The following is a 14,244-nucleotide window of genomic DNA, read 5'->3' as shown; positions in this document are numbered from 1 at the left end:
AGGGAGGAGCCTGAATTGGGGTCAGGTGCTGTGCGGCTCATGCTCAACCTGGCCCGCTGCGCCTGCTGCCGCAGAGTCGGGAGAGGCTCCTGCCATGACAGCTGTGCTCGCCAGCTGTGAGCCTGGCTTCCAGCTGAGTGGCGCTTCCCCTGTGGGAGCGCACTGACCACCAGGAGGCAGCTCAGTGTGCATCATGGTGACCAGTCATTCTGGTCGTTTCTCTGTAACGATCGCTTAGGCTTTTATTATATAGACTAGAGGCCTGGCGCACAAAAATTTGTGCACTCAGGGGGGGGGGTCCCTCAGCCCGGCCTGTGCCCTCTCGCAGTCTGGGACCCCTCGGAGGATGTCCACCTGCTGGCTCAGGCCTGCTCCCTGGGGGATCGGGCCCAAGCTGGCAGTCAGACATCCCTCTGGCAGCCCGGCAGCCCTTGGGGGATGTCCACTTACCAGCAGGGAGCAGACCTAAGCTGCAGTCGGACATCCTTAGTGCTGCTGAGGAGGCGGCAGAGGCTCCCGCCACCACCGCTGTGCTGATAGCCATCAGCCTGGCTTGTGGCTGAGCAGAGCTCCCCCTGTGGGAGCGCACTGACCACCAGGGGACAGCTCCTGCATTGAGCGTCTGCCCCCTGGTGGTCAGTGTGTGTCATAGTGACCAGTCATTCCCAGTCGTTCTGCTGTTAGGGTCAATTTGCATATTACCCTTTTATTATATAGGATAGAGGCCTGGTGCACAGGTGGGGGCCGGCTGGTTTGCCCTGAAGGGTGTCCTGGATCAGGGTGGGGGTTCTGCTGGGGTGCCTGGCCAGCCTGGGTGAGGGGCTGATGGCTGTTTGCAGCTGGTCACACCCCCTTCAGGGTGGGGGTCGCCACTGGGGTGCCTGGCCAGCCTGGGTGAGGGGCTGATGGCTGTTTGCAGGCTGGTCACACCCCCTTCAGGGTGGGGGTCTCCACTTGGGTGCCTGGCCAGCCTGGGTGAGGGGCTGATGGCTGTTTGCAGGATGGTCAAGCCCCCCCAGTGGGGACCCTCACCCCATGGAGGTTTGGCCAGCCTGGGTGTGGGGCTGATGGCTGTTTTCAGGCTGGCCACACCCCCTTTAGGGTGGGAAGTCCCCACTGGGGTGCCTGGCCAGTCTGGGTGAGGGGCTGAGGGCTGTTTTCAGACTGGCCAAGCCCCCCGGCGATGGAAGCTTCCAGCCTCTCCTTTTTTTCTTTCTTTTTTTTTTTTTTTTAAATTCTGGGATTTATTTACCTTCTATAATTGAAACTTTGTTGCTTTGAGTGGAGCTCAGAGCCGCTGTGGCAGGCCGGAAGCTTGGCTTCCTCCATCATTGGGGCAACCAAGCCTCCTGCTTGCTCCAGCTCCGTGTCTGCCGGCTGCCATCTTAGTTGGGTTAATTTGCATATAGTCACTCTGATTGGCTGGTGGGCGTGGCTTAAGGTGTAGCAAAGGAACAGTCAATTTGCATGTTTGTCTTTTATAGTGTAGATTCTTTCCTCTTTTTCTCCTTCTTGTACATCACTACCAGGTGCATCTCTCTCCTGCATAGAAACCTCCTGTGGCTTCATGTGACCTTTAGGATGAAGTTCAAGCTTTTTCCCTGGCTTATTTAAGTCACCCACAGTCTGGGTATGGGCTATGTTTTTCTGAGCTTTCTTTCTACTCGTTTCTAATCTGGTCCTCTAGTGCTGGTTTTCGTTTGTTTGTTTTTTAATTAGCCCCTAATGCATTTTGTGTATTCAGCCCTGCTTATGCTTTTCCGGCCCTTCCCTACAATGCCCTCCTCTCTCCTAATGTAAACTATCCCCCTACTTTAAGGCTCTTATATCTGTACTTGCCTTCTGATCCTACTCCAAGCACAAAAATGCTGCTGACCTCTGACCTTCCTCAGATTGTTCAACCCACTCTTAGTCACTTGGTCATAAACTGAGGCACACTGGCAACCATGCTTATACTGGTTAACATTGTAGAGAGCAGGAGCCAGATATTTTGTTTTTGTGTTCCCAGCAGCATCTAACAAGTGATTCTCAACTGTGTCCATTAGTATCACTTAAAGAGCTTTAAAAACAAAACTAAACAGAACCTGTTAGGGTTGGGCGAGGAACCAGTGACTTGTGGGAACTCTCTCGGTGACAGTATGTGCAGCCGGAGTTGAGAGACAGTAAGTGAACACAGTCTCCCAGTGAACTATTTTGACACTAGAGGAACATGGAGTTTGGGCCCTCTGTGCATATCATTGCATCTCTGCCTGGAGGATTCAAAGCAACCCTTTATAAGAGTTGGGCAAAAATGGCTTATTCAAGCACATATGAGTACTCATTATGTGCCAGGCACTGGTCCAAGTGCTGAGGTCACTGCAGTGAACAAAACATATCCCTGTTGCCCTGGCTGAGTCGCTCAGTGGTTAGACCATCGGCCCACAGACTGAAGGGTCGTGGGTTCAATTCCCAGCCAAGGGTACATACCTCCATTGCAGGTGCAATCCCTGGTCCCGGTCAGGGCTGGAGCGGGAAGCAACCAATTGATGTGTCTGTCTCACATAGATGTCTCTCTCTCTCTCCCCGCTCTCTCCCTCCTTTCCACTCTCTTTAAAATATCAATGGAAAAAATATCCTCGAGAGAGGATTGAAAAACCAACCAACAACAACAAAAAAGCATGTTCCTCCCCCCTGGAGCTTCTGCTCTTAGCCATGGGAGGACCATAAATAAGTAATGTCAGGTAATGATGATAAACACTGTGGAGAAAAATGAAGCAGGATAAGTGGGCAGGGAGAAAAGCAGTACTTTCATATAGGCTAGTTGCAAAGATATTCCCCATCTGCCTTAAATCAGCCAATGCTTTAGAAACCAGCCTCCTCTGATTCAAGTCTGGGAGCCAGTGCGGCGGGCCAGCCAGTATTGAAGTAGGAACTCTTGCTGCCCCTTATCTATAAGCAGAGGGCTGAGCAGTGTCCCGTGGAGCCAGAGGGACCCCAGAGAATGGAAGGCTGGAGGGGAGGAAGGCAGGACGGGAGGGTGGGGTCCTGGAACAAGGAACAGGCAGGGCGCTGTGGATTCACACCTGGCCTGGGGGACCAGGGATCTGGCTGTGAACACTATTCAGGACAGTATGTCAGCTCTCAGTAACCAATTTTATGTTGTGGTTGTCCCCTCTTACACTAAGATTACAATGTGATTCTCATCACTTTAAAAAGATGACACACTTAAGTAGCCCAAACTTTCTGTTTCAAAATGTTTCTGTCAATGAACATTCTTTGTAGCTGCGAAGTGGATGTTTATTGAAATGAGTTGTCAGTTTCTTTAATAATATGAAACATGCATTTCTTTAGTAGGTGGAAAGCATGGCAGATATTAGAGCAAATATATATTTAAGGAAAGGGGGGAAGGCTTCATCTGGAGGGCGTTTTTCTGTGACCCTTTACTTCAGGCGCTCCTCCCCAAAAGTCAGTTCCTGAGGTGGGTGGCCCCTTCTACTGAGGGGTACTGCTTTGTAGCTGGAGATGTGGTTAAATCATCTGTGCGCGCCTGTATGTAGCAGTTTTTGTAATGGGTATATCATTATTCTCCATGCCGATATCTCCTTAAGTGAAGGGCATGGGAAGGCTGAGCACAGGGAGAGGGGCTTGATTCTAGGACTGAAATTAAATCTTAAGAAGATAGACTTGCATTGTCTTAACCACTTGAAACAGTAACTTGAGCAATGAAATAAAAGATCACGCATCTGTCGGTAAACGGATTGATGAAGCTACTTCAATCAGGTTGTCAGGCACGTCTGGGGAGAACAGCAGCTGGTTGATTCGAGACAACCGTGGAGCAAGCCCTTCACACCGAGGCTGGGAATTTCATTTTTAGAGCACAGAGATATATCTCCTTTCGCCACCTCTTCCTGTGGTAACTGAATGCAAGGCACATCCCCTTTGCTGCCGTCCTTTTGTTCCTACACACAATCCAAGAAGCCAAGAAAACCTAGTGCCAGAGCTCAAACCCTTGGCCTGGAGGGCCTCTGCCCTCCTCGCTGGCCCCCAGCAGCCGGCAGCAGCACCCTCGCCTGCACCTGCCGCGCGGGCTGCAGCCAGGCGGAGGGGAGAGAGCGAGGGAGCGAGCGCTGGAGGGGCCGGGCCGGGCGGCGCAGCGCAGCGCCCACCAGCGGAGAGGCTGCCGCCTTGGCCCCAAGGGACAGCGGGGAGGGTGGAGCACCGGGAGGGGGCGGGGAGGAGTCGGGAGCAGCTGCGCGGCGGGTCTCCAGGGGGAGCCAAGGTATAAGGGCGGGCCCTGCATCGCCCCAAGCATCCTTTCCCCTCTGGACCGCGCCCGCCCGCGCACAGCCTGGCTCTCGGCTGCTCTTGCCTGGTGTGACTTCTTTGTGCTGTGTTTTCTGCCTGCGCCTCATCTCTGCAGGACCTGTTCGTCCTTCTTCGGGCTATAAAAAGGCAGATGATGAGATGTCCCGGACCACGTCTGTTGGAGACCAGCTGGAGACACCAGCCCGCACCATTTACCTCAACCAACCGCATCTCAACAAATTCCGTGACAACCAGATCAGGTAAGAGAAGGCGGCCGAGAGACCAAGAAGCAGTGAATTCACAGCTGGGATGGGGCTCACCTTACTCTTGTTAGCTTTACTATGCACCTAGCCAGCCCCCACCCCTGTCTGCTTCCTCCAGCCCCTTACACTACCCTCCCCCTCCCCCTTTCCCTAGAGCCAGCAATCTACACCCGCTTTTCCAATGGGGTCATGTGTATTTAGCCTTCACTTTTCTCTCCTTTGCATCTATTCCTTGCTTAGGCAATGTGAGTCCCGAGGAAGTTTTTATTCAAAATGAGGTCTCTTATTTTTCATCCCTGAACTCCCTTCCAAGAACCACCCCCTGCACCCCAAATCCTGTTTGAATAGAGTTGATAACTCTTCTTAGCAATTTACAGACCATAGTGTGGGGATCTGCTTTATAAAGGAATCCCACAGGTCAGAAGGACTCACATTCAACTCTAAATGGCCCAGGACATTTATTAAGAGGTTTTGCTGGGAAACTTAGCCCAGAGTTAGCAAAAAGATGAATGGAAGCTAGCGTGTGTCTACTATTTGCTGCCCACTGTGTCAGATGCTTTAGCTATACTAGCTTTATAAATCCTCATAACCTCCTGTAGAAGGCATTATTACAATAAGATCAGGAAACCGAGATAGCAAGGCATTAAATAATGTATCTATGGTCATATAGCCACTGAATGGCAGAGCTGGAAATAGAACCCAGTCTGTCTGACTACTATGGCTCAAATTCTTTCTGCTGTGCAAAGCTAGATCATTAGGCACAGGTGTTAACACGTTTTCAAATTTCATTAAATTTTTAGGCTTAGATAACATTATCTCTGCGAGTGACTTCAAAGGATGTAGTTCTGTGCGTGGCTCAGAATACCAAGTTCAGGTGTAGAGAAGTTAAGTGATTGGTCAGGTTACACATAGATTATTGACAAACCTGAATTCCAATTCAGTGTTCTTTCTAGAAAGCTCTGGCTAAAACTTTGCTGTTGTTATATGTTTTAAATATTCCACTTTAGCAGTAGCACTTGTATAGGCTGCTTAGCCTGACATCTTTATTTAGAAACAATTGGCTGTTGGACATTAATGTAGCTTGATAGGATTTGGAATAGAATAATGGTGCATATTACATGGACTTGATACCTTCATTTATTAAGAGAATGTTAGATTATCCTGGCTTTATTTTGGGTTTTAAGAATGATCATTGGGACATTGTGTACTTAAAAGTGTAGCTTAGAAGAATAGCTGAGGCCAAATTCAAATAATGAGTGGCTTGGTTTAAGTTACAGAGCATCAGCCACAATGAGTTACCATTTCACACACTAGGATAGCTCTAACTAAAAGGACAATAACAACTGTTGATGAGGATATGGAGAAATTGGAATCTCCATACATTGCTGCTGGGAATGAAATATGGTGTAACTACTTTGGATAACAGTTTGGCAGTTCCTCAAAAGGGTAAATGTAAAGTTACCATATGATCCAGTAATTCTACTTCTAGGTTTAAATAACAAAGAGAAATGAAAACATGTCCACGCAAAAACTATACACAAATGTTCAAAAATGTTCATAGCAGCATTGTTCATAATAGTAAAAAAGTGGAAACAATTTAAATGTCTATCAACTGATGAACGAATGAATAAAATGTGGTATAGCCATACAATGGAATATTATTTGATCATAAAAGGAATTAAGTAGTGATATATGCTACGACATGGGTGAACCTCGAAAACATGCTAAGTGAAAGAAGCCAGTAACAAAAGGCCTCATATTACAGGCATGCCCCGGAGATGTTGTGGGTTCAGTCTGGACCACCACTATAAGTGATTATTACAATAAAATGAGTCCTAATATTTTTGCTGGCAGAGGTTCTTGTCTTCAATTAGTAAAAGACGTAACATCTGTGGAATGTAATAAAGCAAAGTGCATTAAAACGAGGTGTGCTTTTTTATGATTTCATTTATAAGAAATACCCAGAAGAGGGAGAGATCAACCAAAGGACTTGTATGCATGCATATAAGCATAACCAATGGATGCAGACAACAGGGGGTGAGGGTGAGGGCATGAATGAGGGGTAAGGACACGTATGTAATACCTTAATCAATAAAAAACCCAAAGAAAAGAAATACCCAGAAGAGGCAAATCTATTGAGACAGAAGATAGTTTAGTGGTTCCTAGGGCTGGATAAGGAGGAATGACTGGTAATGTATGTCAAGTTTCATTTGGGGCGATGGTCACACAACTTGTATGAAAATATTTGAAATTATTTAGAATCCTGTACTGCCAATATAGTTCCATTTCCTTATACCTTCTATGTTTCTATTGAATGACTTTTAAAAAGATAAAATTTCGCCCTACCTGGTTAGGCTCGCTGGATAGAGCATTGGCCTGTGGACTGAAGGGTCCTGAGTTCGATTCTGGTAAAGGGCACATGCCCAGGTTGTGGGCTTGATACCCAGTAGGGGGTGTGCAGGAGGCAGCCAATCAATGATTCTCTCTCATCATTGATGTTTCTGTCTCTCTCTCCCTTCCCCTCTCTCTCTGAAATTAATCCTATATAATAAAGAGGTAATATGCAAATTGACTGTCACACCATCACACAAGATGGCCGCGCCCATGTGGTCACAAGATGGCCACCACAAGATGGCCAGCAGGGGAGGGCAGTTGTGGGCGATAAGGCCAGCAGGGGAGGGCAGTTAGGGGTGACCAGGCCAGCAGGGGAGGGCAATTGGGGGCAACCAGGCTGGCAGGGGAGGGCAGTTAGGGGTGACTGGGCCGGCAGGGGAGGGCAGTTGGGGGGGACCAGGCCTGCAGGGCAGGGCAGTTAGGGGTGACCGGGCCAGTAGGGGAGGGCAGTTAGGGGCGATCAGGTTGGCAGGGGAGTCGTTAGGGGCAATCAGGCAGGCAGGCAGGCGAGCACTTGGGAGCCAGCAGTCCGGGATTGTGAGAGGGATATCCGACTGCCCACAGGGATCGAGCCTAAACTGGCAGTCGGACATCCCCCGAGGGGTCCCAGATTGGAGAAAGTGCTGGATGGACTGAGGGACACCCCCCACAGTGCACGAATTTTCTGTACCGGGCCTCTAGTAAAAATATATTAAAAAAAATAAAAAGCTAAAATTTCTTTGTAAAAAGATTTATACTGTATAAGGATATGGAATTGAAGAGTCACTTTTTAAAAAATATATATTTTGATTTTTACAGAGAGGAAGGGAGAGGGATAAAGAGTTAGAAACATCGATGAGAGAGAAACACCGATCAGCTGCCTCCTGCACACTCCCCACTGGGGACGTGCCTGCAACCAAGGTACATGCCCCTGACCAGAATCAAATCTGGGACCCTTGAGTCCACAGGCCAAGACTCTATCCACTGAGCCAAACCGGTAGGGCCACTTTTCTTTTTTTAACTTTAGAATATTTTCATAAAATATTTTGAAAACACATTAGTAATATTTTTGCTTAGTTTCTATTTAATTTTGATATCCATTTGTGCATACTTAAATCTGGGAGAATGAAATAAGGGTCTTTGTTTTTCTCTAAATTCTCTAGTTTCCATGGAAAATGGAGATTTTTAAAAGCCTTGGAAAAGGGGCCTCACAATCTGTTTGTAACCAAGACTCAAAGTGATTTTTGAGACTGATTTTATTATTAATCAGAGAGATTTCAAGTGGCTACCTGTTTTACAGTTTGATTTGTACTTGTTTGAGGTGGGGAGAAATCAATATGGGAATGTACAGGTTGGCTAGGAATAAAGTAGGTAGATATAAATTATTCTATTTAAAGCGTTGTGTAAGTGAATAATTGAATTAGTTGACATGTAGTAAATATTAAAATTTATAGAATTTCTGAGCTCATCACTTAAACTATGAGCATAAATTTCAGAATGTACTGAATAGGATCCAAGAAATTAAAATGTGCCCCCTGCTGTTCTGTAAAATGGCTTTTGAATATTTGTTTCACCTCAACTGTATATTTAAATAGGAATTGCTAATGGTGATGTGACTTATAGTTTATTAAGGGATTTATTATAAAACTTCTTGGCATTATAGTTTAAGGATTTTATAAAAATGATAAGCCACATTATTTTAGCACTTTCATATTGCTGAAGTCAAGTTTCATAAAAATATTGATTTTTAAAAATGAGTCTTTTTAATGTTTGCTAAAAGTTGATGACGTTATTAAAAGGAGTGTTTTCATAAAAGGGAGTCAATAAAGTATTTTTTCCCCTTAATATAATTTTTCTTGAGAAAAGATTAATGTTTTTTGGGAGGCTGGGCATGGAGTGTTTATCCCAGATTGTTTGCTTCTAAATTGAGCTTTTTGAAGAGAAGGGACCACGTGTGACAATGAGGCTAATGCTAATTCATGGAATTAGTTGGAAGCTATCCACCTCAGGATAGGGCAGTTTTCTCACTTACCTTCCCCACTCCAGTCACTTTCTGGCTTGGAACTGTGAGGATCATGGCAGTTGCTTGTGCCTACTACCATGAGCAACTGGCATTTTGAATTCAAGGAAGGTATCAAAGTTTGCTAAAGACAGAGGTGGCTGCTGGGTGTCGGAGGAGGTCAGTGAGGGTTGGTGTGATAAATTCAGGACAAGAAATAAAGCTCTAGAGTTAATGTTTGGACTAGTGTATCCAAGAAAGAGGCTGGGCCTGGTGAATAGGAGCAAGAAGGTCACCAGAGATGGTTGACTATAGCCTATAGGGGAATGGGTAACCTGGTAATTCCAAATTCCAAGCAATTCCTTGAAATTCTGGCAGTGTCTATGCCATGGAAATGATGTTGCCGACACTGAAAATAATATGTTTGGTCTGAAGCTGTGGCAAGTTGAAGTTTTCAATGAGAAACTTCATTATCATAATTACGGAGAAGTATGACATGGTCTTTTTCTCCTAGGCATTAATTTTCCAGGATCTTGAGAACAATAATAACTTTCTTCATGCTCTAGGAATAGTGATTAATGGAGTATTGCAAAGTACATATACTTGTCAAGGATGATATTATATGTCTACCTAACAAGGTCCCTTTTTCCTGAAGTATACAATATCTTCTTTTAAATATTTTTACAGCTTTATTGAAATATAGTTCACCCGTCTAAAGTGTACAGTTCAGTTGTTTTTGGTACATTCACAGAATTGTAAAACAGCATCACAGTTAATCTGAGAACATTTTCATGGCTTCCAGAAGAAGTCTGTGCCTTTAGCTGTCATCTCCCTGCCCCTTCCTCCCCCAGCTCTAAGCAACCACTGCTCTATTTCATATCTCTATATATCTCCCCCTTTTGGATCTTTCCTATGAATGATATAATTTCATTTTAAGTGCTTTAAGTTAAATATTAAATGTGTATAAAAAGCTTGCGATTTAGAGACACCTGGTGGCAAATCTTTAATTTTAAATGTGTTATGTTAAACTTTTTTTTTTCCTTCCAGAAAATATCTTGAAATAACTTACCAGAATATTTATGAAATCCTGATCAGGCATATGCAGTTTTTTATGTGATTATCATATGCCATTGAAATAGTGACTCTCAGGGCTGTAAGGCTGTTTTCTTCTGTGTTTGAAATGAGGTCTTCAAAGCATTAGGGATGTTGATTGATAGTAGTTTTGAATGAGTCATTGGTTGCAGGTAGGAGTTTTAACTAGCAAAAGCCTGCATTAAAACAATCACTTGAATTTGGTCATACTATTGCATTTTTTCAGGTGGGTTGACTTAAAGGAAAGTTGATTTGTAGGAATATTTTGTTGGTTTTGCCAGGAGAAGTTTAAAATCGAGTTTTGCCTTTGTAGAAGGGGAACTGAGCATGTGTGCCAACTTTACAGTATTGTTGTTTTATAAGATTACTAGAGGCCTGGTGCACAGGTGGGGTCCCTCAGCCTGGCTGGTGATCAGGGCTGTCTCACCCAGTCCTGATCGGGGCCTATGCCAGGGGGAGGGACTGCGGGAGGTTGGCTGTGGGAGCGCACTGACCACCAGGGGCAGCTCCTGCATTGAGCGTCTGCTCCCTGATTGTCAGTGTGTGTCATAGCGACCAGTCGACTGGTCATTTGGTCGACCAGTCGTAATGGTCACTTAGGCTTTTATATGTATAGATGCTGGGATCCTAATGTCAAGAGGGCATTTCTGTCTTGAGGAATGAGGAGAAATCATCTTTAAAAACCAGTTTGTACATAAATAGTGGTGATAGATGACATGTGTAATTCGATAACTAACATTACCAAGTGCACTAAGGAGGAATGATTCTCCTTTAAGTGTTTAAAGCTGCAGAGTTTAGGTAGGATCTGGTCTTAATACTTAGGTTACTTCCAACTTAAAAAATAATACAAAGATCTGAGAAATAGTCATAACTTCCTTTTGACTCATGCAAAGAACAGTGTTTTAAAAACTAAGGTTTATATATCTCATTTGAGATACTGCCTATGTCAAGGTTGGCAAAGGTAAATGTGTATAAAAGTCCTAATCAAGAGTAATTGGTTATGTTGAAAGCATTCCAGTTACCTACCTTAAAACAGCCTCAAGATTTTCTTCTGTGTACACTGTTTTTATTTATCTGTTTGTTTATATATTTTAAGAAAATTGTATGTATTTAAGGTGTACACCATGGTGATTTTATATATATACATATAGTGAAATACTACTGTGAAGCTAATTAACATATAATCTCCTCACACAGTTACCATTCACTATTTTTAAATTAGAGGCAGATATACTTGGTTAATCTCCAAGCCACCAACTGCTGTTGTCCTGTATTTTCTGATCATGAATGTCACAGCATATTGAGAGTCCTTAATTTATACATACCAGCAGCAATTAATGCCATAGGAGATTCTTGTAATGAGAACTTTTATCAGGGTTATACGCCTGGACAAGGCTTTTGAGGCATTCTGCAGATAAAGATATGTAAATCGGGGGACCTTCAGCACTCAGTGTTTCAGGTAACCATTAAACACACGAGCTTTCTTGAAATGTATTTTTAGAAACAGAAAAGCATGTTAGCCTTGGGCCAGTTTTGTATTTGATGTTTCCAAGGAAATAGCAAATGTTTAGGACAGACTCGTGCGGTGGTGTCTTTATCAAGTTGACTTTTGTAGGAAGTAGATGTGGAGCATATCAATCCATTCCCATTTATGAAAACAGGTAAAGGCATTTGATTTGAGAGGTCTAGTCAGTAAACTTATTTCCCTTCTCCCCTGTTCCCATATTTTATTAACTCTTACTGTCTTCCGTGAACTTGTGAGCACTTCTGACTCTTCCGGATAAAAAGAATTAAGTATCAGGATTTGTGAAAAACACAAGTTGACATTTAACCAGGAGGACACCAAGGATATATGACAGTGTCAGTTCTGAATCAGATCTCAGGATAGAAAACATACATTGGTGGAAAAACTGGTGAACTTAGAATACACTCTGCAGGTGGAGTAGTATTGTGCCAACATTGTTTCATCAGTTTTCACCATCTTACCTTGGCAGTACAAGATATAAACATGATATAGAACATTAACATTGTGGGGAAACCTGCTAAAGAGGTGTGGCAACTCTGTGCCATTTTTGTAGCTCTTTTTTAAGTATAAACTTACCTTAAAATAAAAGTATTTTAACAATTAACTGAAAGTATCTAGGAGAGCAGGAACTAAATGCTAACCTCATTTGGCTTTCTGTTGGGTGCTTTGGGATATGTTTGGGTCCTTTACTGGAGACAGACATGATTTTGAGTGGCTGATTGTCAATGGAGACTGCACCAGTATCTCCACATGGTTGTCATGCTAGGTAGGTGGAAAAACACGTACCCTCTGGGAACTAAACAACATTCCCTTAGATGGCAACACCAAGAGTTTGTTCGCTTAGTGCAGTGGTTCTCAACTTTCCTAATGCCGCTACCCTTTAATACAGTTCCTCATGTTGTGGTGACCCCCAACCATAAAATTATTTTCGTTGCTACTTCATAACTGTAATTTTGCTACTGTTGTGAATCATAATGTAAATATCTGATATTCAGGATGTATTTTCATTGTTACAAATTGAACATAATTAAAGCATAGTGATTAATCACAAAAACAATATGTAATTATATATGTGTTTTCCGATGGTCTTAGGCGACCCCTGTGAAAGGGTTGTTCGACCCCCAAAGGGGTCATGACCCACAGGTTGAGAACCGCTGGCTTAGTGTCTGATCTAGTTATATAGAAAAGTAGGCAGCTACATGGACTGTAGAAAATTCTGTGGTCAGAGTTTAGTCATGTGAGCTTTTGTGTAGTTATCTAGAAAGTAGCATCTAAGTGTGTATTCTACTTACGCCTGAGCCACTCAACAGCAAAAGCTGACTCGGAAATGCTACTCAGCAACCCTTTCAAGAGGGACAATGCCGAGGGAGAACAAAAGAAGCATGACCATTGTTGGGATGCAGGGATGTTCTACAGAGAAATTTCCTGAAATCTATGAGGTTGGGTTTGATCATTTAAATGCTAAGCTATCCTTTTCTCTGAAATGAAGTCAGCTCTTAAAACTTAAATCCTGGTATTTAGCTACCCTTACTATTTTATATTATAGTTAAAAAGCAATTTGGGGTTGAGTTTGGGATGTTGCTGGTCATTCTGAGGGATTTTTCTCTATAGATCTTCAATATCTGTTACATGCACTATCATTCCAAAGGTTACTGGAGAGTGTCGGGGTTTCAGCTTCTAGCTCTGCCCAAGACATTAGCTGGAGGGAGAGTGGGCCTGGCTCTGTCACGTAAGTGCTGTATCTTTCATCAGTGGTCTCCAAATTTTTTAATCACATGTTCTATTAGTATGACTTTTTACCATGAACCTTTCATATGTATATTTAAATATCTGTATAGATGTGTCACTATCATTACTTACTATCTTAAGACCCAAAATGTATTTACCAAGATTCTCAGTTAAGAATCATGGATGATAATCCATATTATTAATAGTCTTCTTGATTATTTTGAATGTTTTTGGCTGATTTATCACATTTTTTAAAAAGTATAATTTTATTGATTTCAGAAAGGAAGGGAGAAGGAGAGAGAATTAGAAACATCAATGATGAGAGAGACTATTGATTGGCTGCCTCCTGCACGCCCCTCACTGGGGATTGAGCCCACAACCCAGGCATGTGCCCTGACTGGGAATCGAACCATGATCTGCTGGGTTCATAGGTGGTGACACTGTTTCTTATATTCCTGAGGATTAAAAAAACCCACTATTTTGAACAGTGGGTTGGGCCAAGGTCATTGATTTCAAAATAACTCCCTTCTGCCTCAGTGTTAGACCACCCCCGGGCGTCAGAGGTGCAAGGGTAACCTCTGTTGGCTGTGTTATGAGGTGTGTAGCTGTCCTTTTGTCTTTGTCATCTTCCAGCAAGGTGGGAGCAGCACTCGTCCTACTGGAGAGACACCCAACTTTTGTCAGATCTTTCCCTGCCTCTAGATAGGTTTGATTCCAAGATATTGGACATTATAAACAGGAACTAGAATAATGTCATAACTCAGAAAGTGGAAAGAGTTAGATGAGAATATGAATATAACTCAAGGTGCAGTATTAGATATACAGTCCAAAGAGAGGCTGATTATCTATACTAGTGATTACTAACACTGTTCTTTTATGCACCTCGTGTTGTTCACTATCCAGTTATTTGATAACAAAAACATTCAGTTGATAAGCTATTACTGGGGGAAAGGAAGGTGTACTTGAGTATTACCCTGTGC

At 43.6% G+C, this 14,244-nt stretch overlaps 1 protein-coding gene across 2 annotated transcripts in view; it reads left to right on the top strand.

The window, feature by feature from the left end:
* ATP8A2 (ATPase phospholipid transporting 8A2) overlaps positions 1 to 14,244 on the top strand; it is a 692,529-nt gene that overhangs the window by 81,640 nt on the left and 596,645 nt on the right. The window contains exon 2 of one of the 2 annotated variants that reach the window (XM_070409448.1): positions 4,400 to 4,544. In XM_070409448.1, coding sequence (XP_070265549.1) covers positions 4,400 to 4,544 — 145 coding nt within the window. The remainder of the gene's footprint in view (positions 1 to 4,399; positions 4,545 to 14,244) is intronic. The other variant, XM_070409449.1, reaches the window with a different exon arrangement.

Source organism: Myotis yumanensis, unplaced genomic scaffold (genome assembly GCF_028538775.1).
Source record: "Myotis yumanensis isolate MYYU_CA2020_CCGP unplaced genomic scaffold, mMyoYum1.0.hap1 SCAF_3, whole genome shotgun sequence".
Classification (NCBI taxonomy): Eukaryota; Metazoa; Chordata; class Mammalia; order Chiroptera; family Vespertilionidae; genus Myotis; species Myotis yumanensis.
The sequence above is the reverse complement of the archived record's forward strand: the minus strand, read 5'-3'. Positions and strand labels throughout refer to the sequence as shown.